Source organism: Arthrobotrys flagrans (genome assembly GCF_004000055.1).
Source record: "Arthrobotrys flagrans strain CBS H-5679 chromosome Unknown unitig_15, whole genome shotgun sequence".
Classification (NCBI taxonomy): domain Eukaryota; kingdom Fungi; phylum Ascomycota; class Orbiliomycetes; order Orbiliales; family Orbiliaceae; genus Arthrobotrys; species Arthrobotrys flagrans.
In genome coordinates, this window is record NW_027137545.1 from 2,128,182 (window position 1) to 2,151,735 (window position 23,554).

General features: G+C 45.7%; 10 protein-coding genes across 10 annotated transcripts; 5 read left to right on the forward strand and 5 right to left on the reverse strand.

Annotated features, from left to right (window-relative positions):
* Positions 1-229: 229 nt before the first annotated feature.
* DFL_000544 (uncharacterized protein) lies at positions 230-844 on the reverse strand (the record flags this gene model as incomplete). Its single annotated transcript, XM_067634700.1, has 4 exons — positions 230-258; positions 335-502; positions 576-599; positions 799-844. 4 exons carry the CDS (start codon positions 842-844, stop codon positions 230-232), a joined length of 267 nt encoding a protein of 88 aa, XP_067495085.1.
* A 1,577-nt stretch (positions 845-2,421) lies between these two features.
* DFL_000545 (uncharacterized protein) lies at positions 2,422-3,104 on the reverse strand (the record flags this gene model as incomplete). Its single annotated transcript, XM_067634712.1, has 2 exons — positions 2,422-2,741; positions 2,807-3,104. 2 exons carry the CDS (start codon positions 3,102-3,104, stop codon positions 2,422-2,424), a joined length of 618 nt encoding a protein of 205 aa, XP_067495086.1.
* Positions 3,105-5,094: 1,990 nt separating this feature from the next.
* Positions 5,095-5,912, reverse strand: DFL_000546 (uncharacterized protein; the record flags this gene model as incomplete). Its single annotated transcript, XM_067634723.1, has 2 exons — positions 5,095-5,671; positions 5,746-5,912. The coding sequence occupies 2 exons, from the start codon at positions 5,910-5,912 to the stop codon at positions 5,095-5,097; spliced, it is 744 nt and encodes a 247-aa protein (XP_067495087.1).
* Positions 5,913-10,462: 4,550 nt separating this feature from the next.
* DFL_000547 (uncharacterized protein) lies at positions 10,463-12,249 on the forward strand (the record flags this gene model as incomplete). Its single annotated transcript, XM_067634734.1, has 3 exons — positions 10,463-11,954; positions 12,107-12,145; positions 12,206-12,249. The coding sequence occupies 3 exons, from the start codon at positions 10,463-10,465 to the stop codon at positions 12,247-12,249; spliced, it is 1,575 nt and encodes a 524-aa protein (XP_067495088.1).
* A 29-nt stretch (positions 12,250-12,278) lies between these two features.
* Positions 12,279-12,608, forward strand: DFL_000548 (uncharacterized protein; the record flags this gene model as incomplete). Its single annotated transcript, XM_067634745.1, has 1 exon — positions 12,279-12,608. The coding sequence occupies one exon, from the start codon at positions 12,279-12,281 to the stop codon at positions 12,606-12,608; it is 330 nt and encodes a 109-aa protein (XP_067495089.1).
* A 549-nt stretch (positions 12,609-13,157) lies between these two features.
* On the forward strand, positions 13,158-14,439 carry DFL_000549 (uncharacterized protein; the record flags this gene model as incomplete). The annotated part of the gene is made up of 3 exons (XM_067634756.1): positions 13,158-13,212; positions 13,275-13,865; positions 13,928-14,439. 3 exons carry the CDS (start codon positions 13,158-13,160, stop codon positions 14,437-14,439), a joined length of 1,158 nt encoding a protein of 385 aa, XP_067495090.1.
* A 288-nt stretch (positions 14,440-14,727) lies between these two features.
* DFL_000550 (uncharacterized protein) lies at positions 14,728-15,907 on the reverse strand (the record flags this gene model as incomplete). The annotated part of the gene is made up of 2 exons (XM_067634768.1): positions 14,728-15,697; positions 15,768-15,907. 2 exons carry the CDS (start codon positions 15,905-15,907, stop codon positions 14,728-14,730), a joined length of 1,110 nt encoding a protein of 369 aa, XP_067495091.1.
* A 558-nt stretch (positions 15,908-16,465) lies between these two features.
* On the reverse strand, positions 16,466-17,923 carry DFL_000551 (uncharacterized protein; the record flags this gene model as incomplete). The annotated part of the gene is made up of 1 exon (XM_067634780.1): positions 16,466-17,923. One exon carries the CDS (start codon positions 17,921-17,923, stop codon positions 16,466-16,468), a length of 1,458 nt encoding a protein of 485 aa, XP_067495092.1.
* Positions 17,924-19,068: 1,145 nt separating this feature from the next.
* Positions 19,069-19,845, forward strand: DFL_000552 (uncharacterized protein; the record flags this gene model as incomplete). The annotated part of the gene is made up of 1 exon (XM_067634791.1): positions 19,069-19,845. The coding sequence occupies one exon, from the start codon at positions 19,069-19,071 to the stop codon at positions 19,843-19,845; it is 777 nt and encodes a 258-aa protein (XP_067495093.1).
* Positions 19,846-20,803: 958 nt separating this feature from the next.
* Positions 20,804-22,313, forward strand: DFL_000553 (uncharacterized protein; the record flags this gene model as incomplete). Its single annotated transcript, XM_067634802.1, has 5 exons — positions 20,804-21,080; positions 21,148-21,160; positions 21,235-21,516; positions 21,584-21,928; positions 22,112-22,313. 5 exons carry the CDS (start codon positions 20,804-20,806, stop codon positions 22,311-22,313), a joined length of 1,119 nt encoding a protein of 372 aa, XP_067495094.1.
* Positions 22,314-23,554: the final 1,241 nt, after the last annotated feature.

Consider the following 23,554-nt stretch of genomic DNA (forward strand, 5'->3'; position numbering starts at 1 on the left):
TAACTGCTGCCCCTTTCGGGAAGTCCTCCAGCGCCGAAAGTAGCCATTGATCCCAGAAAATTGACTTTGTCAAGCAATAGGCGCCTCCAGTGACTGCGTACGGCCATGTGTAGGGAAGAGCTACAGGGGACGGTGCCGGTTTAAAACCGGACATCATGAGATAGCAAAGAGCGTTATTAAGTAGATTATCAGTAGCTGGTTCGCGCCCACTTCCTCCTTTCCATGGTAGTTATGTCGTTTGATCAAGTTTGTTGGGATCTGTATATTCATACAAACTATTTAGTAAATCCTCGATATCGAGCCTATATTCATGTTCTGGAATAAAGCAACGCACCTCCAGTATGCTGAACGGCATATCCTAGGATCCTTCTGTCATTTTCTTGCATTAAGGTCAGCCATTTCCGAATAACCATGTCGAAATTAGCATGGGCTTCCGGCAGCGACTGGTTACTCCAGTCCGTAGTCCCAAAGCTGTTTAATGACGGTTCAGATGTTGCCAATTCTATTTCATATCGTTAGAAATTAGAATCTAAGCCGGTGAGCGTGCATAAAGTCGATGTCAGAGAGGCACTTACTTGAACAATCAATGTAAAACTGTGCTAAGGAAAATATGTTTGGGTCAAGCCCGGTATTAGTAACAACATCGATAAATCGCGGGGTCCGTTTTCGGGATAGTTTTCTGGGCTAGATTTTAAAAGATCAAATGGTCTGCTAGCAAAACCAAGCCTTCGCACTTATCTCTCCATCTTGACTTCGCGGCCGCCAACACCTATATTTGCCGGAAACGCAATGACCCACCCGTCAATGTAGTAACATTTGAAAGTTCGGCAGCCATTCTCGTCATTGCTTATATCTAGATTAAGTTTTCCGGAGCTCATATTCAGGAAGAAATATAGCTCCGGTAAGTTCTTCGTAACCTGCAGTCGAATCATGAGGGCTTTTAGTTCGACATCAATATGGTTGCGGTCTGGTATTGGCTCCCAAAAACGGAACCGTTTAATCGGATCTTCACCATGTGTGAGAAGGTACATATTATTGAAGGAGCCATTTATCAATACCTCTGTCAAGATAACGACTTGGCCGTAGGGTGATGGACTTGTGGCTCTGCGAGATACCGACATTGTGAGGTCTCGTCCAAGATGAATGAAATGCTGATAAAGATTGAGAAGGTGAAGTTTGATGGATCTAGATTTTTATGGGAGTAGAACAAAGGAGAAAGCGAAAGAATATGATAGTATATCCTATCAATCATGTACTATTCACTGGGAGGAGTAGAGTGCAACTGTTAACTGTCGGTACAGAATTTCTTAAGTACTCCCTGATCAATATATTGCCCGACAAGCTGCGGCCCAGCGGGAGAACAGTATCGATAGCCATCCTAGCTCGCAAGGCAAAGCTTGACTGGGTGTGTCAGCGCGGGAATGCCGCAACCTCGGACAAATGTGGCATGCGGTATCACCGCTCTGCAGTTGTTAGCTTGTCTGCAGCTGCTAGCATGCTATCGAACAGGTTTCAATCAAGGCCAAGGTCGCGCAGGGATTTACTTTCCGAATATGACATCGTTGTATTTCCCCCGCTTCGACAGCGGCATGCATATGGCGTACAGCTGCATAAAGCAAACGTGGTACTAACCATTGATCCACCAGGGCTAGTGCGAGGGCCGGGCCGCTTCGTGAGCCATTCATATTACTTTCATGATTAGTCGTCTTTAGCGACTAGCATGGGCATATGATTCCGACAAATCACAACACTGTGGACTTTCTAATTCAACGTTTCAGAATTAAACAACGGCCTTCCGGGCCTAATATTTTAAGCAAAAATACACATATATAGAAATATTGTGTACATTGAAAGGTGTCTCACCCCTTGGTATAGTTCTGGTCTGCGTATTTACATTCTACCCGAGGTTTAGCCATTTAATTGAATGGGATGGCCGATTCTCCTGGCGAGAAGTTTTTAGCGAAGGTTCATGAAGAACTCCGACTCCGATTGATAATTAGTGCGGCATGATGAGAAAATTGATGCAGGTAGTTAGACCTGAACAGGCCGGGTCTAATCAAACCTGGTAAATGTTTTTGCCTACATTTGCACCTATAGGCACAGAACCACTTGAGATTCCCGGCTCCGTATACACGGTAACATCTCTGATAGCTATGGTATCTCTCCTCTGTAGGACTGAACGGCAAGACTTAGCTACGAACCGTATATTACAGCCACTTGACACTGGCAAGCTTGATATAGGCAATACGAGATCCCATAGAGAAAAGTGGCAGGAGGAAGGATTACGAGTATCAGCTCGTAGTACTTTGAAAGAAACCGTCTTTTGAAATCAAAAAGCCCTTCAGATCCAAGACAAACGAAAAGATCCTCGAAACTCTTTTTCTCCAAATAATAAATTATGACTGCCTCGTCTCATCACGACTACCCGAACGCCGGTGTCAAGCAATAATTCACAACTAACTCGTTCTCCCTCTTAAAACATTTATAAAGATTCCCCACCTCTTCATCCAAACTTGGTGCAAATGTGCTGTTCACATATACAAAGAGACTTTGTCCGTTCGTATTGGGCTGCGTAGTCAAATTTCCGCTGTTACTAGGTGAAGTACCAGGTGGCGGCCCATTAAGTCCTAGGTTTTTGCGGAGAAAGTTCACGACAACTGAGAACTTTTTAGAGGCGGTGAGGGTAAATACTTTTTTTTTGAGAGATGGTGCCGAGCCGATGGATAGGAGACGGATTGTAACTGTTTTTAGAGAAAATTAACATATGTTCTGGTCGATATTGTATCTAGAGACAAAGTCTAGGTACCTTTGGCCGTGCTTGGCATAAATGCATTCGCGAGAGCTACCCTGCTGTCACGTGGTATGTTTGTGAGTACCACACTTGCGGAAAGTGTTATCGGGGGCGCAGAGGCCTCGTCATCGTCTGAATCTGGTTCTGGTAGCGGAACAGGAATAAGAGAACCTAGAGGCTCGTTTGGGGATGCTGCTTGTGCTGGAGGTGGTGTCTGCGGAGGTGCAGCTGGGACTTGAGCTAAAGGGAGCTGAATCACTGGTGGTTCGAGTTCCGGGTCGGTGGATGTGGAGAAGAGGGGAGGAGATGACATCGTGGAGATGTATTTATAGATGCTACCGTTGAGGTATTGGATTTAAATTTTCGTGATATAAGGCATATTCGCCTGCTGATAACATGTCGGTTACGTGAGCTTGACAGGTTCATGCGGCGTTAGCATGAGCTTCGCTGAGACCTGCTGTTGCGGTCTTCGTGGCTGGTGTTGGAATTTGGGGCGCAACGCAAGATCTCAACGGACAGAGACGGTGCCAAAAGTCATCAGATATCACTCCAAACACCGCAAGATCCTCCCAATAATTTCTCTGCGAGTGGAGATGAATTTTGTTTCTGTTCAATCAAGTGAGACGAATTTTGACCGCAGCCAATAAGATTCTGAGAAACTTTGCACTCATGGAAAGGTTAGCAACATGCACATATGCGCGGTAATGCTGTAACGGGTATGCAGCTTACCCGATGTAGCAGTGGCCGTCAAGGCTATTAACATTCGAGCCTGGGAAGTCGAGATTACATAAGAGCCATGTCCGCCGTCCTGTTCCCACGCTTTATTTCAACACCATGCGCAAAACTTCACTACCCTTACACAATCTTCTATTACTTTAGAATATTGTCTTATAAAATTGAAACAATAAATATACGGAGGCCCAACAGATTGGCAGCCTTCATAATTATACCAAAGGCTTTTGGGTCCTAAAATTATTGGTCAACAGCTTAAGCTTAAACAGCCAAAGAATTCCCAAGCTACCAAGATATCACGGGAAACTTGGGAATCCCATAGAAGCGATATCAGTCGGCTGTATTTAGAAGAAGGAAAACATTGAATGAAGTACGACAGGCCATAGGAGAAAGTGTCGGGTTCATTGCTACGTAAGATATATTCCACAAAATTTGCATTATTCTAGTAATGTCGAAGGCATACTAATATTTATGGTCGGGCTTCATATCCCGGCCCAATATATTCGCAAGATCAACAAAGTCTGAAACCTCGAGAAGAATTTAAAAAAATTTTAAAAAAAGAATGATATTCAAGGCATAGGGTCCCTCGAGAAAAAACGTAAGAAGGACGGCAAGGAAACCGGTGTAAAACTAGGTAATCGAAGATTGGATGAAGATGAACTTGGGAGAAAGAAGCGTCGACACCATGTGCCCGTCTTCGAGCATTGACGCCGAATTGCAGACGAGCTAGATGACCATAGTAAGATGTTAGTACAGTGCCTGGATGGCACACAGCTCCAGTCTGTCCTCCGACTCGCAATACACTGTGATGCCTACGAAACTGTGGAGGATATTCTCAAACACAACCCAAATACGGAAATTACATCAGAAGTGATATACGAAGTAGCATGATTCGCGAGGCCGGAAACGTTCGACCTCCTGCTTAAATGGATATCAGCTGGCTGCAGCAGTGATATCAACTTTGAGCTTCTTCTTTTAGCAGTAATTATAACTGGGCATTTATCAAAAGTTATAAATCTCTTGTTCTTTACAGAGCTTGGCTATGATTACGACATGGAGAGGATAGCGTTAGGTGTGGCCGTCTTTCTAGGGAGGCCAGATATTTGCAAAGTGTTACTAGAGTTGGGAGCGTCAAAATATTTCTTAAAATACGAGAAAGAGGCCAGCGAAAAAGAATTCATCGCAATCCAGGCCATCCTGCGTGCAAAAAGAATCGAAACTGTTAAAGTTCAGAATAGCGACGACAGTTCAAGGAACGGAAATCAGACTCAGATACCAGTGGAAACTTGGGAGTTCTCCGAAAACAACTTGAGCCCCGGAACCCCGTCCAATTCTAAAAGTGCTTTCGATCCATCCGCCTGGATCTCGTTCGGAAGCCAGTCCCGCTGGGACTCGCCCGCAAAAGATTCTTCTAGCTACCACCGAATTTTCTTGGGCTATCAAGCTCTGGATTCTCGGCTCGATCATATTTGATTATAGATTCCCTCTTGGCTTTTACGATATTTACCATCAAAAAAATATTTACAATCAGCCTCGCCATTATATGCGGCATCTGCCTCCCAGAATACATATTAATTAGCTGGAACGCACTGGCTGTACCAATCGTTGAAAAAGGAACAGATATATCCATTTGAGCAGACTCCACGACCAGTCCAGGCAATACCACCGCACTGCTCCCATGGCCCGAGAGTTGGAAGTGGGCCTACCGTGCTGGTTCTGGTAGAACATGGCGGTGGGGTAATAGCGGGAATAGTTTGCCCAGCACACCTTGGGAGACACGTTCCCCACAAAGAACCACAGTTATTGAGAAAATCCATGCAGAGGATTGGGCAAGACGAAGTAGTTGTATAGGTTGTGATTCGTGGGGTTGTAGTAATTGGTGGAGGAGTAGTAGTCGGTGGTCGAGTTGTAGGAGAATTACATGGTGGTTGGGTGAAAGTTGGAAGAGTTGAGCCTGGACAGCTGGGGATGCATGTTCCCCATAGGCCACCACAAGTGTTAATGTAGTCGACACAGAGGATTGGGCAGCTTGTGGTAGCAGTTGTAGACTTTGTGGTCGTTGGGACAAATGAAGTTGTGGTTATTGGGCCAGTCGTGGTCTTTGAGCAGCTGGGAGCTGTAAATGTTGGAACTGAGTCTCCTGGGCATCTGTAATTTGTTTACTGTTAGATCTTCGCACTTTTATAGAATTATTTCGCAAAATTTAAATTTCTTTTACGCACCGAGGAACGCATCCACCATATGTTTGGCCGCAAGCGTCAACGTGATCGTAGCAAACGACTGGGCATAATGTAGTTGTAGTTCGGAGGGTGGTAGTGACGACCGGTGTCTGTGCGAATCCGCTCGCAGCGTAGACAGCTGCCACAAGAAACGAAGCTTTCGACAACATTGTGGGGAAATTGATTAAGCAGGTATCCGAAGCTAATCTAGTAATATTTAATTGTCCGAGGTGGTACCGAGGTGGAGCCTGATATAAACTTCCATGATAATCGAGAAGGGTGACTGACCCTTCTTATAGAAAAGCCTGTATCCACGTTTCACTGGGATTTTAAGACTCAATGACGGAAGGAAACCCGTCCCAGGCTGAAAATATCGTTTCGTAGGTGCCCGACCTTAGGATTGACGTTGAGAGAATTTGGTCTATACGAAGATGCATATGCAAGGTCCCTTGTGAAAATTATAGCGCCCGCATAAATTATAAGAGGTAAAAGGAATAGCTGGCGCGTGATGCCTCTCTCGATATGCATTTTCTAGGACTTTAGTTAGGCTCCGAACGTTAAATTAACATCCGATCTATGCACGTGGAAAAGCCCCGAAAGGAAGATCGGGCCGCCAATCTTAACCGTAACGCAACTTCAAAAGTTTTCCGTGGCAGAGGCGGTAATCCGTATATGCGGGCAAGGCTTCAATTGCTTGCCAAGTCGGAATTTGTCGACTTATTTATACTTTGGATTTTAGCGACGGTTTAGCCAAGCGAGAAACTGGGGTCAGAAAGCTGGGATGCCGGTAGGACAAGATTAATTGACAGCCCAGTTCCAGGGCACGCTTCTTCAAACCGGTTAAACTTGAAACATTTAAGTGCTGCTTACATGCGTAAATTTTTGCTCAACGATATATCGCTGCTGCTCAATCGAGGGCAAGTTGGACAAGGAAAAACTTTTCGCTGCTATTGACTGCTTCGATCTTTCTGGAAATCTTTATCCTGTGTCACGCCACAGTTTCTGAAACTCGGGTTTTCGCTGAGAGCCCGGTATTGAATTCGTCAACCATAGTTACTTTCATCTGATATCAGTTTCTGACATCAAGGCCCTGATTTCTGATCCTGGTTTACAAGTATTATTCAACTATAGCAAGCCTGTATTTAGGCGAGCCTACTTCGCAGTATAGCACTAACACCCTTCCTGCACGAACGGAAATCTAAGTCGCTGAAATTACTCTCAGAATTAAGTTGAAAGGGACTCGTATATGCTTTCGACCAAATAGGAGTCGCGATTAGTGTGTGATTTATCGTATACACTAGATCCTACTAGTATTACAGCTTGCAGTAGCTATGTAGTATCAGGATGAAAGACAATAGAACTTAGTATTTCAGGCCAAAGCCCGAGCTCCAGTCTAGGCCCAGGTGTTTATTTTGGAATCCTAAACTAGATCCTAAACTAGTTAATTCCAAAGTCGTAGAGTCACAAATCGCCATTACAATCCCCATCACGCACGAATTGGCAGGCGCTCCGAAAGCAAAGACATACCACGCACTTGGAATATTCTAGAAATCCACAGTTGAGATGCTCCGCACGCCCATCCAAAGAGAAAATGTTCACAAAGGTTCACATCCTCACCATGAGGGTTATAAAAAGATCTCCCTCTTCGAAGATTCTCCACTTCTTCTGCTGATCCTCTTCCCATCACTCTTTTTCATTTTTCAATCCTGTTTCTATCCCTCATATTCATAATGAAATCAACTTACGAAGATATACTTCCGCGACACTAACAACATATATATCAATATATCTATAGCTCGGAAAAAACCTTTCCGAGAAGGACCTTCGAGCAACCGGAAACCTCTTTATAACACCCACACAAAATATTCTCTGTACTATTACAGGAGCCTCTTGAGATCCATAAACACATGGAATAAATATCTACGACGAAGTTAGGACGCCAAATCTAACCTTACTCGAACCACTCTTGCTGAAGATAGTGGGCCGCCATATTCGGATCTTATTTGATTCCTAGATATGAAGTATGTGATCAAACCCTGAGGGCAAAGTTCACTGTTACCTGGAAGCCATGATATATCACCACGATATACAGAAAATATGAAATATCATACACGAACCCTGAACTCCTTCGACTCCGTGAGGATGTTCACTGGTTACCCAGGGCCCGACTGTAGCCCAACCCGATGACGCTCTTTGGATATGACGCCGAACTTCTATATAGCCTAAGGGCAGCTTGAAGGCCACCCAACTTGCCAAGAAATGTTCGAGAGGTAAATATATACCCTTCCTAATGCTGGATGCTGATATATTCGAAAACCATCACCAAAACTAGCCTAAGATGAAGAAGTATCAAAGCATCCGATGGATTAGAGAGGAATAATAGAAGGGGTTTTCTTTGAAACCAGCAAGCCGGGGCGCTGGCACTATAAAATATGTTTATCACCACTACGACCAAAAGATATACTTTCATGGAAAACTTCATATGCATACAATACAAGCACCCCTTGGGTGGACTGTGCAGGACACAAACAATACAATACAATAAATCAAAATATATAAGTCGTCACCGTGTGATAGACTGAGCGAGGGACTTTAAACGACGTTGCCCATACATGTCCGTTATGGGCCCGAAAGGTTGAGATAATCGCTCTGGCATGCGTTCGCGACTGCTATGGCCAATACAGTCGATTCGTAACTGCATACAAGTATTTGCATGCGGCGACAACAAATCAGCGGCAAAAGGTCGCCAATGAAGCCTACTAAATTTTCTGTTCTCAAAGAGCTGGTATGGATCTTTAGATCACGAAATCTTGAGAACTTATGTCGCCTGGTTGATATCTTGAAAGTACATGAGAAAAATGACGCCAAAATATTATTAAAATATGGCACGATATGGGTTAAGGCGACCAAACGAGGCATATATACACGGACATGGAAACAATCGAATGAGGTTTGACGGCAACCCTGAAGTATGGCGCTGGATGACAGTCACCTTCCCTAGGTATGAACCCTTTGGAAATATCGAAAGCTTATATGGATGGTCTAGATGAAAATATTGTTTAGAAGGGTATGATTTTCTTGTTTTTTGCGAGCTATAACACACCAGGGTTGAAAGACGCCAGAGTTTGATGGTCGTTTTCCCCCGGCGCTGTTCAGAGAGGTTTAGGGTCTAGAATAGAATCCAAAAAATGATGCCGAAATATGAAGATATATTTCGAAAAACAATTATGCCCCTTGTTGCTGGTTTCAATAGAGAATTTGATGGTCTACATGTCATAAGAAAAACGCCGAAATATGAATTACTTTTTCCTCTGAGAAAAATGTGCATCTTTCTGCCTGTTTTGGCAGAGAACCGTGATATCTATCTCTCCTCTTCACAGCGTTAGTATATGAATAAGAAATCTAAAAATAAATACATTATTTCTCATGCCAACTCTTCCAGAACACAAGCAACATTATTGAGCGTGAGATAGCAGCTAGCTACAACAAACTTTCCCCACCCCACCCCTCTCATGAATCACCAAACAGTTCAACGGACTGTTTAGCCTCACGTCTATGATCTGAATTAAACATTCCATATTCACGAGCTCGATGGGCGGCATCTTCAGGGGATTCACGGCGGCGCAAAAACAATCCACTGCTATATCCTTCACCTTGATAATATTTTTCTTGTCGAAATATTTTCTCTGGTAAAGAAGCATTTTGTGTAGATAGTGGTTGTTTATTTGTAACTCTTCGATGGCCCCGTATAGGGCTACGAGTTCAGCTTGGTAGAAATTATGACCGACGGGCCAAGCTACCGCGGCCTCGTCAAGCAGTTCGCAGTCAGTTATTTCGAAATAATCATTATCCCCTTCATCGAATTTCCAAAAGAAGCGAACATCGACCCCCTTTACCCCGGGTTTCGAGGACATCTTGATCTTTAACTTGCCGCTTCGCAAGATACTGTTCACAATAAACCATTTCCCAACACACGAAGTTCGAGTATAAGAATTTTGTCGTCGTTGTTGTGATGCACCGCTGGAAAGGATTTTCTTCCAGAGCGGACATACCGAAATGGCAGATGGGTGGTCGTCGAGGTCTATATGGGAGATGATTTCGTAGTGGAGTTCGAGGGGGATTTTAAGAAGTTGTGGGAGAGGCATAGTTAATTTTAGACTTAAATGAAACGTACTCTAAGACTGCAGTCGTGAAAGGTGAAGCTGTTAGGGAGGTGTGTTGTAACCGTCAGGCATGTCAGCTGTGGTATACAGTTCTTTAGATATAGATACTTCTTAGAATAATAGGCGTTCTAGAGTGCTGTGTAGATATCTAGTATGTTCTTCAGAAAGCTGCCTACAAAATTTATCTTATCAGGAACCTCCCAGTTCTTCAGCGGCTCGAAGCTTATATAACTCCTTTCACCCTTTAGCTGTTGTATTTTTAGTGTTGCAGTAGGCTCTTTTGGAAATGGATTGATCGAGCTTAGTCTCATTCGTATCGAGCTCGAGCCAGGGCCCAGCCTCGAGTCGAGACCTCTATAACTCAATCTTCCAAGGAGAGCGCGAACCCCAGATCGATATATCGATTGAATCATCACCGTCTCTATTCTCGAGTATCTACATTTCCTCATCTCACTGCCATATAGCTATCGCCAGATTATATACCTATCAGTCCAGCTCGGTCTAGTCCCGCGTCCGGCTAGACTCTCTATGATAACTTCACAACTTAACCACAAACCATGCCCAATTCACCGAACACCACTCCCTTCCACCACCTCCTCCCCCCCGAACTTCTCTCCCAAATCACCACCCACCTTCCCACTACCTCCCTCCCCTCCTTCCTCCTCACCTCCCGTCACATCTACACCATCCTCCACCCCCTCTACCTCCACCAAAAATTCCAATCCTACACCCTCTACCCAACTTCCAACTCCATCTCCGCCTTCCTCTCCAAAACCCGCACTTCCCCATTCTACCGTTCCCACTTAAAACACCTAAAAATCTCGCTGCAATGCCCACAGTTTTCAAGAACACAGATAAAATGGCTATATACCGAATATATCCGCGGACGGATTTTGCCGGATGGGGGATTACTCCCAAACTTACAACCGTTGTTGACTGCGTCAAAGAATGGGGTTTCCGGACATGAGAATTGTAAATTATCGTCATCGACCACGAATCTCATTCTAATCCTCCAAACCCTTGAAAATCTCCAAACAGTGGAGTTTATAAATAACTTGGAACCGATACCGTTCAAAGATTGTATACACGATAACGAATTTAACGGCATCACCATATCAGAATTAGAAAAAGTTAGAGAAGCGACGAATTGTTCTTTCTCTCTTGAGGATTTTTCGTTACAGAAGGTCGTACCGTGGGTTTTTGAGGGGTTATATGCGGCTAAACGCCCGTTGGTGAGGGTGTTAACTACTTTATCACCATTGCTCGATGATTTAAAATGGGTACCGCAGAGTAAAGGCGTCGGTATCCCAAAATTTCCAGAAGAAGAGTATGCGATAGAAGGATATCAGAATGTTTTGGGGGGGTTAAGAACCTTGGAGATGAAGGTTGCGGGGTTTATCCCTGGTGTATGGGTGGATGAAGAAGATGTTTATCCCGATAGAATATCGGGGTGGTTTGAAACATTAAAGGGTTTGGAGGAGTTGGTGTTATCGCATGATGATGATTCGAGGGGTTATATAAGACAGAATCTCCCGCAGAAACTGTTTTTGGTGTATCCGCTTAGGATTGATGCGGTATTACCACGGCTAAAGAAGCTGAAGCTTAGAAGATGCGAGCTACAATTCGACAGCCTAACAACCTTCCTGGTGAAAAATGGCGGGAGTATCAGAAATCTAATATTAGAAGAAAATGAATACTACGAACCCTTCGGCTACCCCCTCCCCTCAACGAAAAAATACGGCGACAGCTTTAAATCCTACACCCAAACCTCCTTCTCCTCCCTCCTCACAACCCTCTCCAACCACCTAACCATCTCCTACTTTTCCCTCGACATCCCCGGAAAGCCCGCCACCGAATTTCGAACGGAATTGATATACTTCTCAATCCAAGGACGGTGGAATAATCCAGCTACACTATGCGAGGTTAGGACGAATCAGGATATGGTAACGATGAGTGTGGAAGATTGTTTGGAGTATGTTAGGATGGTTTTGAGGGATGCGGTTGAGGAGTTTGGGAAGTGGAAACTCAGGAGGGGGATGAATGCGAAGGGTCCGGATCGTTATCGAAGGGTGGAGGTGGGTGGTGGGGTGGCAGGGGTATGACCTTGGAGGATGCATGATGACGTAGAGATGAGGTCGCAAAATATATGTAAATTCTGTTCGTGCATTCGAATAGCATAAAAAGACTTGTAGAATTTAAAGCGATTGTCCGTCCAACCTTCCTCCTTCGTGAAATTTTAGGTACGCAAATTGAATGGTTTCTTCATAACCAAATCGCCCCACTCTAAACACTTACCTTAGTATCTAATACCAACCGTCGATATCTATTGGAAAAACATCTATAATCGAGCCATCCCAATACCGAAACTCCAAAATGTCATCCTCGACCACCACAACCGTCTCAAATACAAAAGATCCAGAACCTCCAAACCCAAAAAGCCCAGAACCATCCCCCAAATCCTACAAAACCTTCCGCATCCCCCGCGGCTACTACTTCCTAGTCCTCTTCTCCCCTCTCCTAATCGGCCTCTCCTTCATTCTCCTCGGCCTTTTCCTAGTCATCACAGGCCTGCTTCTAATTCTCGCCGCACCGGTATTCCTAATAATCGGACTGTTAATAATTCCAAGGAGTGTAACGCCGAATGATCCGAGGTGGGGGTGGAAGCGGATTTTGGATAAGAACGCGAATGATCATAGGGACTAGGTTAGGGAGAAGGTTGTTAAGGGGAGGTGATATTTTAAGAAGGTGGAGTGATTTGCGTTAGTTCGGATCTTTTCGCATTCGCTGGGCAGCGATGGTTACTCTTGAAGAGTTGAATGAATATTCTTTTGTTTGTATTGAAACCGATGTTCCATAGTACGGCGACTTTTTGAACGTTTAACATCATACGAGACGATATTTTGTAATTCCGGCCGGTCGAGGGTCATGAAGTTTTAACTTTTCATTCGGGATTTGTCTGTATATTAGTAATTACCATCCTGTTGAGCAGTTGCATCTGCATCCCCATGTCGGATATCTTATCCATCCTCGAGCTCGAGAGCCCTGAAAACGTAGAGTATCCGTTCCCCAATTTAATGCCAAAAACCAGAGTCAGTCTGGAGAGCATGTCATGAAACTCCGTGTCGTCAAACCTCGCGTGGTGTACCTGTGTAACGTCGAATCTCGCCTGGCTAGACAATGTCTTAGCCATAACCATCTTGCATCTCCACTCCATCGAGCTCGATCTGCCCCCTCTCTCCCCAATCAATAAAAATGGAAGATCCAACCGGTCAAGTCCGACCTCGAATCGTGATCCACGGCGGAGCAGGTACGGCCTCCCCATCAACAAGCCGTCCCTGCTCCATCAGCTAACCCCACCCCCTCACACAGGCAACATAACCCACCAAAACCTCTCCCCTCCTTCCCGCCATGCCTACCTCACCTCCCTCTCCCACGTCCTCACCACCGTCCACCCCCAACTCCTCTCCGGTGCCCTCTCAGCCCTCGATGCCGCCGCCCTAGCCGTCCAACTCCTCGAAAACGACCCCCTCTTCAACGCCGGAAAAGGTGCGGTATTCACCCTCGACGGCACAAACGAACTAGAAGCCTCAGTCATGGTCTCTCGAGGACAACACAAACGCTGCGCAAGCGGGTATTTATTAAAACACGTTAAGAATCCAGTGTTATTCGCGAAGGAGTTATTGGTGAGGGATAATCCGGCAGTTGAGAGGGGTAGACAGCATAATTGTTTGAGTGGGGGGTACGCGGAGGGGTTGGCGGAGAATTGGGGGTTGGAGATTGTGGATCAGAAGTATTTTTTTACGGAGAAGAGGTGGGAGCAGCATTTGAGAGATTTGGAGAAGGGGGGTAAGGAGAGTGGTAAAGAAGAGAAAGAAGAGGAACAGTTGATCTGGCTGGATGAATATTTACCACAAGGAACCGTCGGCTGCGTAGTTTTGGATAGAAACGGAGTCATCGCTGGTACGCCCGTCTCCCCATCTGGATCTTATATATTGCGCTAACCAACTGTCTTTATTATACAGCTGCTACGTCAACAGGGGGTCTCACCAACAAAGTCCCCGGAAGGATAGGCGACACTCCAACACCCGGTGCAGGCTTCTGGGCCGAAGAATGGACAATCGAAAGCAACCAACTCAGTCCTGAGAACTTCCTAAAATCCTGCCTACCATTCTCTTCAAGGCCCATAAAACCAACGAAGTCTCGCAAAGCTGTGGGTCTCTCCGGCACCGGCAATGGTGATTACTTTCTCAGACTTGCGGCTTGTCATAATATAACCAGTAGATGTAGGTTTGGTGGGAAGTCTTTAAAGCAGGCTGCGAGGGAGGTTTGTGGGCGTGGCGGGGAGATGGAGAGGGCGGGCGATGGGAGGAGGGATTTTGATGGGGCGGTTATTGGGATCGATGAGGATGGGGAGGTGGTTATGGAGATGAACTGTGGGGGGTGTTTTAGGGGGACGGTGGACCTTGAGGGGAGGGTATTGGTGGCTGCTTATGCGGACGAGCCGTTGGAGGAGTGGGGGAGGGTCAGGGTATAACTACCACTCCTACCACTACCAGTCCAGTTCTCTATAGAATGTACATACTACTGTTCCTTTGATACATAGGTAGATACCTTGAAGCTATACATCCTGATAGAAAGTTGATTATTCTGCACTATTGAATACATTCCTTGCCATCAACCAAACCATTGCGCCAGAGAAATATCCCTAATAAACCAAAAGTCGCCGTGCTTGTAATAACTCCCCGGAAGCAACCCCTGAAGAAAGAACATGTAATACCTGTATCCAGGAATAATCGAACATTAAATAGCAATAGAACGGATTCTACCTAGGAAGCAACTTATGATTCTGCTTCCCCCACTTCATCTGATTATCCAATTGATCAAACTTCTGCGAATTCGCTCCCTTAGCATAAACCCACTCTCTCGCCCTCCTCGCCATCGCCTCACTCCTCTGTGCTTTCTTCTCGGCCAAAACCAGTGCTTGCCTCTGCTGCACCGAAAGACCGATTATACTCATCTCATCACGACGAGCCAATTGTCGACTGGACGATAACCGCGGTCCGGCAAGCTGTTGTGGCGGTACTTCCGTTTCTTCAGAATTCTCGCCCTCCGGTAAAGGCCTCGTCGTTGATACCGCGGTTGTCCGTTTCCTAGCCGCTTTCTTAGCGGTAGCAGCAGCATTTTTCGAGCCAATAACCCTTCCAGTCGCTCCTCTCCTCTCCGCCTCCATCAAACCCATCGTTGAAAGTTCCTTCTCCAACTCCGCTGCCCCATCTTCTTCCACAAACCGTGTGTTCTCCCAGAATTCAAGCAGTTCTGGTTCTCTATCGAAGTTTAGACGGCAGTGGTTTTTATCACGCATGTGGGATTGTATGCTTTTAGTGGAAGGTTTTGTGGCGCCGCAGTAGAGGCATTCGTGCCAGATTTTGATTTCGGTGGCGAGATAGGTGATTAGAGATTGGATGTCTGTTAACATTTCGGGATCGGGGATTGAGAGGTTGTGGGATTTTTGCATGTGGGTTAGGTTTGCTAAGAAGGCTTCGCCGGAGTCTTCACCTTCGCTGTCTGTTGAGAAGGTTTGGTTGCAGAAGAGACAGTCGAATGGTGATACAGTTTCCTCGCTTTCGGTGTCTGAGAGTTCCTCGTCGCTGCCGTTTAAGCTGTTGGATTTACTGCTACTTTTGCTTTTATTCGCAGATGCCTTGTCATCTGTCTTTTTCTCAACTTCGGTTTCGAAGATGTCTAGAGCAATCGGTGGTAATGATTTCATCCGTCGTTTGATATTATAAACACTTTTCGATTCCAATATAATTAGCCCCTAGACTTCCATATCATAATTTAATGATATTGATGAATACTTACTGCCACGCCTCTTTCATATGTATACGCTGTTCCTGGCCATTCCGGAAGGAGATTTGGCAGGATGTGCAGAGGTAGTTTGTCGATGGGAGGGTGGTAGTGGAGGTGGTGGCGTCCGGTGTGTTGGCTGTTGTGTCCGGCATTGTTTGGTGTAGTTTTAGACCGTGGTGGTTGGGTAGGGTTGTTGGTGAGATGATTGAAGTGTCTATGAATTATGTTCTTGTATTGTGGTGTCTTGACAAAAAAAGATATGAAAATAGGATTGGTTGACAGTTCTTATATACACCTTTTCTGCCCATTAATTCTACTTCATAGCTCTCTATAAACTAAATCTAAACCCAGTTTGTTCTCAAATATGGAGAATTGAATAAAAAAAATTCAATTGAGTTGCGTAGCGTTCTTGCGAGTTCAGAATGATTCATCCTAGAAAGTTACCGGATTGGGAAATAGCGTTTGTTCCTCCCCGCCATCAAGGGTCTTAAGATCATGATGATATCATATCGTGATTCATTTAAACTGCAATATTCGGGTAAGTAATAGGTATAATGCAGGGGTGTGATGACTAAACTTAGGGTTTCGGGGATTAAATTCAATTGTCGATTCATTCCGTGTCCGGGCACGAGTTCATTCTGGGCTACTGATGGTTCGAACGATGTTGATCTCAAACCGATTGATTAGATATGTTATTATATAAAAATAAGTCACCAAATACTATGCAACCGATAACTATCCCTCCAAACCTCCTCCGCCGTATACGGCCTCCCCACGAACGGATGCATCCTCTGCGACGCCTTCAAGAAGCAATAACTCGCCGTCAAAGCACTATACCACGACGGATCCTCCCAATCCTCCTGCAAATATCCTAAAATCTGGGACAGTATCTTATACGGCAGACTTTCGATCCCCACTTTTGGTTTATCGATATTATATATCTTCCTCCCTCTGACGATGTTTAATGCTTCATCTGCCTTTTGGGGGTTGACGGGGACTAGGCGTCGCCGCTCTACGGCGCCGATTGTATTTATGATTCGACATTCGGTGGCGAGAAAGAGGTAGTATCCGGAGTGTTCTTGCCAGGAGAGGTCGTTTGATACTCCATCCCTTTTTTTGGATTTTGAGAATATCCTCGACCCGGACCATTTCTCATCAAACACATCAATCATCCTAATCTTCACACTAACGATTCCACAATCCAAACAACCCCTATTCCACCTCCCCCAAGGAGCACTACTACAAGAAGCACATGAAGAACTTCCTAGCGGTCTAGGGTACAACTTCACCCCAACATGTTCAATAGGACGTAAACAATGTCTACAAAAAGTTTCATAAAAGACTTTTTCGTAACATCCTGCTGTCCTCTCCGCCTTTTCATTGCCTCCGTTGGAAATAGAAATAGCTTCTTCCTGTGATTTTGTTTTATACCCGACGAACCATCTAGCGAGCTTTGGCGCCTGTCCTCTAGACTTCCTGGCAAGTTTCCACCCCCTTCGAGTTCTATACTCGGCAAGAAAACTCTCAGGTCCGGAACGTTTATGGATGTGTTTTATGCTGAACAGATCGCGCGGACAACGGTGGTGGGAACACCATATTGTCGAGTACTCGCCGCCTGTGGAAGGCGGTTGTCGACAATCGACGTGTTCTTTTGATGGGTGTGGTTTGTGAGCGTATAGGAACCTAGCGCGGGCGCAGTCCGGCCAGAGGGAGGAGGGGAAGAAGATTCCGGTGTTGCTGTCGAGGAGGAGGGCGGTGGGACATGTTGGGGGGCAGAGGGGGTGGGCGCAGTAGGGGCATTTGTGGACATTACGGCGGTAGAGATTCACATGCGGCAGAAACACCGAATGTATCCTCTGCGCGCACCGTCGACGTTTAGGATCCTCAGGGGGTGTGTAAATATCCCGCAGCGCACGGCTGGTAAGTGAGAATGCCACAATATCTCGGAATGTCAACCGCTCTAATATCAAACTGAAGATTTCGGTGGGTAAGGTAAATAACAATGGAACCGTAGGTTGTTGTTGTAGACTATTACTGGGGTTTGTTGTTGCTGTGCTTTGGGGGCCTTCTTGGGTGGAAGGGAGGTTGAGGCGCTCTCGTATAACATCCGCCCAACGGTCCAGGTCCAGAGTTCGGGTTCGTGGGAGGGGGAGTGCTAACACTACCATGGTTTTATACTCTGACTGGCTTTATTCACATGCGCTTTTTATAGATATCTTAGTGGGTTTTGGTTTAGAGGAAACCCTCGGGATATCGATGCCGATAGTTGGGAATAGCGGATTGGAGGGAAGAAGAGATGACGGCATAACGCGTCGAGGGCGGAATTAACCTGGCGCATGATGCCGTCTGATGAGGCTTTGGGACTATCACCGTTTTGGAGATGCAACAGTGACAACGCAGTGCTTTGGTTTTACGGGATGTTGGAGCCAGGTCGGGCGAAGCCTCTAAATGTAGAGTAAGAAGCATGGATTTGTTCTCGTTATATTCGCCGTGCCCGTTTTAACGAAAATGTCTAACAGAGGCTATTAATACTACCACTGGGCTTCGCTCAAAAAAAAAGTCTACTATCTATGTCCCAAACTCGCAAAAGGAGCAAGACGACCAACTTGTATATGAAACGGCTAGTTGGAGCTGTGCGATACCGGTAATCGGTTATAGCTCGACTGCTCAGTTGTTTGAAAATCCGAGATATGTGATGATCCAAGTAGCTCAAGTGGAAATAACATGATAGTTGCAACTTGGTCTAGCAAGTTAACTGTAAACGATATAGAATAGATATATCCAGGTGGCTAGACCTAGCTTTGCGGTGTCAATCCTTAGAATTAATTTATAACGACACCGACACTGGTTTGTAACCCGCTAATTAAAACCAAACCACCCTGTTAATATTTTCTTTGCGCCAACTAGTACTACAGTCAGTGGCACGAATGCAGAAAGAAAGCCCAGACCCCTAGCGCCTCTCGAACACAAGTACCTAAGTTGTGGACATGTATACCGCAGCAAGTACGCGCCCTTCAACAAAGAGTTTTTTTTTCGCCGAATGTGCTTCTAGAAGTAGACAATTTGGGAATATGCATCTGTAGGCCCTAGCCGTTAGTTTATATAATCAGATCATTTCCTGCATGATCATCTGCAGGAGAAGTATAGATCCCACACTCAAGCCTATCCCGTCCATTCCAGCTCAATACCCTCTACGTAGATATTATTTCTCTGTCCCTTTAAGTTTTAGTATTATATTAGCCTCAAAGAGTCCCTTTATATACAGAAATAGCTTACCACATAAAGGGTTCTCACCACTCCCTGAGTAAAAAAGATGCTATCCCTCACCATCCTCACCATCCTCCTCGGCGCAACCGTCACTACCTACGCCGAATCTACCAACGACCTCACCACCCGCGATGCCGATCCAAACGCTCCACCCCTCTGCCGCCTCCACGCAGAATGGGTAATGATAGCCGATGGCCGCAAATCCACCTTCTCCTGGCCCTACGACCAAATCAAAATGCACGTATCGGTCAAAGACGACATCAAAGCGAACTGGAGCGGATGGCCCGCGGACGCAAACCTCGTCCTCACAAACTTCAACGCCGACCGCGATAAAGGCGAATGGACCAGTTTAACCGAAAACCTCAGTCCGGACCGTTTCAGCTCTACATGCGATGCTTCAGAAAAGGGACAATGTTGGACGGATATCGAAGGGAGACCGAGGTTGAGGGCTTCACCGCAACATGCGTTTAGAGATCAAGGGTGGTTTGAGGAAGGGAAGAAACCGAATGGGAATAGATTCAAGATGAGGGATTACGTACATTTCTATTGGGGGCCTTTGGATGATGTTAGGCAGGCGTGGCATACGGATGATAATGGGAAGGAGGATGATATGTGGGTTTATGATATTCGGAAGAATCCGTATTGTAGGCTGGGGAGGGATGATGCTGGCAAGGGAGTTTCGTGGCAGTATTATAATGATGGGGGGTTGCATGTTTATATTGATGATAGGACTGATCCTTCTTGGGCGGTCGCGGAGGTATTTATACATCCACCCATCTTTCCTCAAATTCGATATGCTCGTTTCGTGAAGCATGAAGGCTAATATGCGACCGTTTTGTATAGGGGTGGAATATTGAGTGTCTATTTTTCTGCCCGAAATAAGTATAACCACGATTGATCTATCCCAACTAGTCCTTATCGACGGGCGAGTCGATTTTCTATGATTCGATTAAGCTGTGCGGTTTTGAGATTTCTTCCAAAGCTGGTACTATAGTCGCCCGTTATTATCCCGTAAATTCTTCCTACCTGTTTCCGCATCTTCTTTTTGAGATAGTATTTTTATCCCTCAAAATACTAGATAGCTACAGTAGTTTATAAAAATGGTTAGTGATCAAATCAACGTAAACTTCGATTAATGGCGGGGCTCCCAAGAGTATATATTAGCACGGTGATAAATGCAACGTAATCTAACGTTAGACCACATTCCCGTCTGCCATGAAACCACTCTTACGAATTCCCATGCACGTCCAGAACACCAGATTCGAGCTCGACATCTCTGTCCGGAAGGAACCCACACTGAAACCATGTTCCGAGCCGGGATCCGGGGTGTAGTTTTAAGGTTGAGAGTGCGCAAGCCAAGGGCTTAGACGACCTCAGGCCCCTAACCGGTTTAGAGGCTGAAATCCCATGGGAAAAAAAGTCGAGACCCGGTCAGCTTCGGATTCGATGGACGTTTTAGTTAGCTGCAACCTCTCCACTCCTTTTTCATCCTCCTCTTTCTTCTTCTTCTTCTTCTTCTTTCTTTTCTTCCTTTCCATGTTCAATCATTCTTGATACCATATTTCGACTTCACGATGCAGCAGTAAACGTCCGCCCACGAATAACTCTCGAATATCTGTTAATCAACGTTACGGCGGAAAGTTAAAGCAAACCGTGGAAACAACACAATCGCCGGGAACCTTTAAAGGACCACGTCGCGCCGGAAAAGCTAGCCTTCTCCATACCGGACCGGACGGCGGTCACCATTTCTCTCCCCCTCCCCCCCTCTCCCGACTCTCGAGATGCCTCACCACTCCCGGAACGGCTCGAGCTCGCGATCAAAGTCTCCACCGTGGGATGACACCGATTCTCCGAATCATAAACCTTCAAACTCCCTCCTCCCGCTATCGACGTCCAATGGTTCGCTTGCAGGGTCTTCTTCGAAACGGGGGCAAGCCGGCCGGATATGGCAGATATGGGATACACCGTGGGGCCAAAAACTCTTTGTAGGATTGATAATATTTTTCTACCTCGGGATTGGTGGCGGGATGGTGTTCCACGAGCATGTTTTGCTGTGGAGTATGTTGCTCTGATGAAATCCGGAAATTTATGAAAGTGGATTGCTAACTTTTGATTATGTGCATAGCCGGTGTCTACAAGTATGTTGAACAAGGACCCTTCGGAGGAACTGAATTGAACGAGGCAAAGTGCTAACCATCGGAGCTTTCGGCAGATTCAATTACCCCATGTTCGTTACTGCGGCCCAGTTGATAACAGCCCAGGTTATGCTGGTATTCTGGGCATACCTGACCAGGCTTATCACTCCTGCTTTCTACTTTATCCAATTCGGTTTCGTCGTGGCACCCCCCGACCCGCCAGTGTATCAAAAGACTCAAGGATGGGGTTGGGGAGCTCGCGGTAGCGTTCTAGAGTTTGAATGGAAGACCGGAAGGAAGTTTATATTCGCCTCGGCTGTCTTTTCGTTGAAGATATTAATCTCGAATTTTGCGTTTGCGTACGTTATCACCCGGCCATCGTATACTATATTGAACCGTAGATGCTAACAGAAGACTTTATTGAAGATACGGCCAATTCCCCGTCTACCAAATGTCACGAATCCTCACCATCCCCTTCGCCCTCTTCTTTGCCACCCACCTGCAATCCCAAACCCTCCCGGTGACAACCCTCTCCTCCGCCCTCTCCATCACCTTCGGTCTCTTCATGACCTCTCTCCGTCATGTCCGATTCGCGCCAGAAGGTTTCATCGCCGGTCTCTTCTCCAGTTTCTTCACAGCACTCCACCCTTTCACCCTCCTCCAAGCTTATAACATCATGCTCGAAAACTTAAATACAGGTCCCACATCACCCGGCAGCAATAATAGTCCAAGTTACGAAGACCATCAACGTGCCTTTTGGAGGTTATTATGGTATATTAATACCTTTTCGCTAATGTTCATCGTCCCATTATCAATAATCACGGGTTCATGGCATGAAGTTTATAGAACTTGTTATTTCCTTGATGCCAGTTACTTCTGGTTTATGTTGTGGTTGTCGGGATTGTTGGGACTGTTATGCTTTATATTTATGCTGGGGATGATACGGTTGACCAGTCCATTAACCGCTATTGTGGCGAATGGACCCAGGGCAGCGAGTACGACGGCGCTGTTGAGTTATTTCAGGATGCAGATTTATAGCTGGGTGGGATTTTGGATGACGTGGGGTAGTATGTGGTGGTATTTTAAAGGACGAAGGCAGAATTTAGGACGGGAGGAGACGAGGGGGAGGGATTCGGTGGAGTATGAGATGCATTGATTGGACGGGAGTTTATTTTGTAAGCTAAGGGGGTTCTTCTTTCTTTTTCTTATATGTTTCGTTGGGTGGAGTATTATCTACGATGGCGGCTAAGGGAAAAAAGAACAAAGTCAAATTGCATGTTTTTCTCTTGCAATGTTCTATTTGGAGGAAGGTAAAGCTGGTTTCGCGAGCCAGCCTCTACGAAGCGACCACGGTATAGCCAAGGGCATCCTAGGTTCTTCTTTTCTCCCTTAATTCACTTTTGTCTGGTCTTTGGAAGAGAAAAAAAAACAAAGTAAGGCTGAACTAACTCAGAATACTTGTAATATGAAGGGATCAATCGACTTTTCTTTACTTCCCTTTTCTGTTTGCGATTATATTAGTCTCTCGTTATCGTACGATGTTTAACGGTTGTATGGCATAACTATTAGTATTTTAATTTCAATATGAAAAGGATATTTGTATACGAAATACGATATACGAAGCCTAGTTATCGATTTCCTGATTCATGTGCGGGAAGGATATCGCCGAAGCCCGGATCGGCCTACGTGCACTAGGGGGTCGAGGCCTGGCTTGCATAATCCGTTCATACCTAGGTACGAGACCAGTTCGTACGCTGGCTTGAAATGCAATTCACGCCCCTAACTCTAACCTCACGATGTTTCAAAAGTATTTATATACTACTACTGGGGATCCATTTTTACGGAAATGAACAATGATATTATATTCTCAAACCGTAGAGAAACAAAAAAGAAGAGGAAGAAGCAAAGAAGAAGAAGAGACGGCCCTCGAAGGCCAATAGTTCGTGATGACCTCCAAAAGCCCCCCCCCCAAAAAAAAAAAAAAAATTAAATAAATAAAAAATATGCACCCTCCTCATTCTGAGGTTCACCCCAAATGAACCTCTCGATCCGCCAAACTTCTCCAGGGAAGGGCGCTTCCACACCGGTGGCAGGGGAACGGGCCCCAACGGAGAATTGTATTCTCCGTACCAACCACCTACCACTCGGGGTCATGGTTCTCGTGGACGAAGTTATAATAAACTCCACGACAATACAACATCGCCATGGTTCGCCCATCCCTCCTCTGCACCGGCAGGTATCGAAAGTTGCACTGGTTGGCTCACGGGCACCAATCCCCGGATCCTACCACGGACTCTGAACTCAATGGTCAGACGAACCGTGGCTTCCCCAGGCGGGATTGTGCCCCTGTGTGGCTGGCTTATGCCATCACCACAACTTTCCACGCCGGCGTTAGTG